The sequence below is a fragment of the Macadamia integrifolia genome, chromosome 4, assembly GCF_013358625.1.
Source record: "Macadamia integrifolia cultivar HAES 741 chromosome 4, SCU_Mint_v3, whole genome shotgun sequence".
NCBI classification, from domain to species: domain Eukaryota; kingdom Viridiplantae; phylum Streptophyta; class Magnoliopsida; order Proteales; family Proteaceae; genus Macadamia; species Macadamia integrifolia.
The window spans coordinates 2,852,638-2,856,186 of record NC_056560.1 but is presented as its reverse complement, the minus strand read 5'-3'; the positions used below and the strand labels follow the sequence as shown (position 1 = coordinate 2,856,186).

General features: G+C 50.3%; 1 protein-coding gene across 1 annotated transcript; it reads left to right on the top strand.

The window, feature by feature from the left end:
• The first annotated feature begins 315 nt into the window (after positions 1 to 315).
• LOC122077455 lies at positions 316 to 2,885 on the top strand. The gene is made up of 3 exons (XM_042643405.1): positions 316 to 714; positions 772 to 1,873; positions 2,137 to 2,885. Exons 1-3 carry the CDS (start codon positions 316 to 318, stop codon positions 2,883 to 2,885), a joined length of 2,250 nt encoding a protein of 749 aa, XP_042499339.1.
• The last annotated feature ends 664 nt before the right edge of the window (positions 2,886 to 3,549 follow it).

Sequence of the window (3,549 nt, the reverse complement as noted above, 5' to 3'; positions counted from 1 at the left end):
CCGAAGTCCAACGGGAAGTGGAGGATATGCGTTGACTACACCGACCTGAACAAGGCTTGCCCTAAAGACTGCTACCCTTTGCCCCGGATTGACTCCCTCATAGACTCAACTGCTGTCCATGAGATGCTGACCTTCATGGATGCATATTCCGGCTACAACCAGATAAAGATGAAGCTGGAAGATGAGGAGAAAACCGCTTTCCTCATCACTCAAGGCAACTATTGCTACACTGCAATGCCTTTTGGCCTAAAGAATGCCGGAGCCACTTACCAGAGGATGGTGAATACGATGTTCCGAAACTAGATCGGTAGAAATATGGAAGTTTACGTTGATGATATGCTGGTCAAGAGCAACAAAGGCACTGATCATGTGCTAGACCTGAAGGAGGCTTTTGGTGTCCTGCGAAAGAACCAAATGAGACTAAATCCCACCAAGTGTGCATTTGGAGTAACCTCTGGGAAATTCTTGGGCTTTCTAGTGTCGCAAAGGGGGATAGAAGCAAACCCCTCAAAAATTGAGGCCATTCACGAGATGCGTGCACCAAGAAACATTCGCGAAGTGCAGAAACTGACCGGCTGCCTGGCTGCTCTTAGCAGGTTCTTGTCCCGAGCTGGCGATAGGTGCCTTCCATTTTTCAAGCTGCTAAAAGGAGGAAAAGGCCAACAGCAATTTCGCTGGACAGAAGAATGCGAAGCAGCTTTCGAGGAGATCAAGGCCTGCCTAGCCCGGCCCCCTCTGCTGAGCTGACCTAAGACTGGGGAAGAACTACAGCTTTATCTCGCTACCTCAGCCGTGGCCGTCAGTGCAGTCGTTGTCAGAGAAGAGGCAAAGACCCAAAGGCCCATCTACTATGTGAGTCATGTGCTCCTGGAAGCAGAGACAAGGTACCGGAAGATTGAGAAGCTTGCACTGGCACTGGTCGTGACAGCCAGAAAGCTGAGGCCTTACTTCCAAGCACACGCCATTACTGTACTAACTGATCAACCCCTGAGAAAGTCACTTCACAGCCCCAGCGTAGCGGGATGTATGGTAAGTTGGGCTGTCGAGTTGAGTGAGCACAATATTGAATTCCAACCAAGAAGCGCGATCAAGGGCCAGGCGCTGGCTGACTTTTTGGTAGAATGTACCCAAGCCGAAGAACCGGGAGATCCTGAGGCCGAGCCGAACAGAAAATGGGCGCTCTTTGTTGATGGATCCAGCACCACAGCACGGAGCGGCGCTGGGCTCGTGCTGAAAAGCCCTGAAGAGTTCACGATACATTATGCCCTTAGGTTTGCATTTCCCGCAACAAACAATGAAGCAGAGTATGAAGCACTGATTGCAGGAATCAAACTGGCAAAGGCGGTGATGACAGACGACCTGGTCGCTCATAGTGACTCCCAATTAATCGTGAACCAAGTCAATGGCCAATACGAGGCCAAAGAAGAAAGAATGGCCATGTATTTGAAGGAAGTACGTCGTCTGGTGAGCAGCTTTGGCACGTTCGCGATGGTACAGATCCCGCGGCAAGAAAATGCTTTGGCAGATGCCCTCTCCAAACTAGCTACAGCAGACTTCGCTGACTGCGCAAGCTCTGTATATTTTGAAGTGCTAGACCAACCAAGCTATGAACAAGAATTGATGTGCAGCATTACTCAAAGGGCCGAGCCGAGTTGGATGGATCCCATCGTGGTCTATTTACGTGACTGGCATCTCCCAGGAGATCAAGCAGAAGCAAGGGCAATCAAAAGGAGAGCAGCCAAATACACCCTTCAGGGTGGAGTACTTTACAAAAGGGTGATATCCTGGCCCCTGCTGAAGTGCCTGCCCCCGAACCGAGCTGAGGAGACACTTCGTGAAGTCCACGAGGGGATTTGTGGGGGACACATCGGGGGTAGAGCACTGGCCTACAAGGTACTACGCCAAGGATTCTACTAGCCAAACATGCAAAGAGACGCAATGAAGTTCGTACAGCGGTGCTTCAAGTGTCAGGTGCACGCCCAATACCTCACGTCCCGGCTACAGAACTCAGTTCAGTGATCTGCCCGATCCCGTTTGCAATGTGGGGAGTGGATATTCTAGGACAGTTCAAGAAGGGAAAAGGGGGTGTTCAATTCTTGATTGTTGCTATTGACTACTTCACTAAATGGGTGGAAGCACGTCCCCTGGCCAGAATCACAGAGCAGGCAGTAGAGAAGTTCGTTAGGGACGACATTATATTCCGCTATGGTGTTCCAAAGGTGCTGGTCACGGATAATGGTCGACAATTCGACAATCGAAAATTCATGCACTTCTGCAGCAACTTCAATATTGATTTTCGAAACACCGCTGTAGCACACCCGCAGTCGAATGGTCAGGTAGAAAAGGCCAACCACACACTTCTAGATGGAATAAAGAAGAGGCTGGACTGGGAGAAGAAGAACTGGGCAGATCAGCTACTCAGTGTACTCTGGGCTTATCGCACTTCAGCTCGGACACCCACAGGAGAGACACCATTCCGACTAACATACGGAACTGAAGTGTTAACCCCTGTGGAGGTAACCCAAGCCTCGTTCCGATCAGCAGTGTTTGAAGCCTCACAGAACGAAGCTGGGCTCCAAGCAAACGCTGACTTCATAGACGAAGTTCGGGAAGAAGCACTTATTCGAAATGAAACCTACAAGCAGAAAGTCCGGCAATACCACAACAGGAGGGTCAAGCCACGGGGATTCGTAGTTGGGGACTTGGTGCTGAGGAAAGCAGCAGCGGCGGACCCAAGAAGTGAAGGCAAGCTCAGCGCGAACTGGGAAGGCCCTTACATAGTCTCCAAAGTGGTACACCCTCGCACATACCATTTGCAGACTCAGGGGGGCACAGCTATACCAAGGGCATGGAACGTTCAAAATCTCAGAAAATTTTTCCAGTAGATAGTTTTCTTCAGTAGAGGGCAATGAAATCACCTTTAGGGATTTTACTTAGCAGTTATTCAATTTTTATCATGGAGCAGAATAGATTAGCAAAATAGTTTCTATTTTGAAGCAATGTGTTTGTCCCAAGTACATGCCACACATCAATATACTACGAAGCTTCTCGCAAATATTTGATTCTTCTAAAACCGGGCCCTAGCTTGGCAACATCTAAGACCGGGCTCTAGCTCGGCACCCCAAGACCAGACCCTAGTCTGGCGACTCAAAGACCTTAACCAATGAGGCACAAAGACCGGGCTCTAGCTCGGCACCCCAAGACCAGACCCTAGTCTGGCGACTCAAAGACCTTAACCAGTGAGGCACAAAGACCGGGCTCTAGCTCGGCACCCCAAGACCAGACCCTAGTCTGGCGACTCAAAGACCTTAACCAATGAGGCACCCCAAGACCAGACCCTAGTCTGGCGACTCGAAGACCTTAACCAATGAGGCACAAAGACCTAGCCCTAACTCGGCAGCATCTAAGAACGAGCTCCAGCTCGGCACCCCAAGACCAGACCCTAGTCTGGCGACTCAAAGACCTTAACCAATGAGGCACCCCAAGACCAGACCCTAGTCTGGCGACTCGAAGACCTTAACCAATGAGGCACAAAGACCTAGCCCTAGC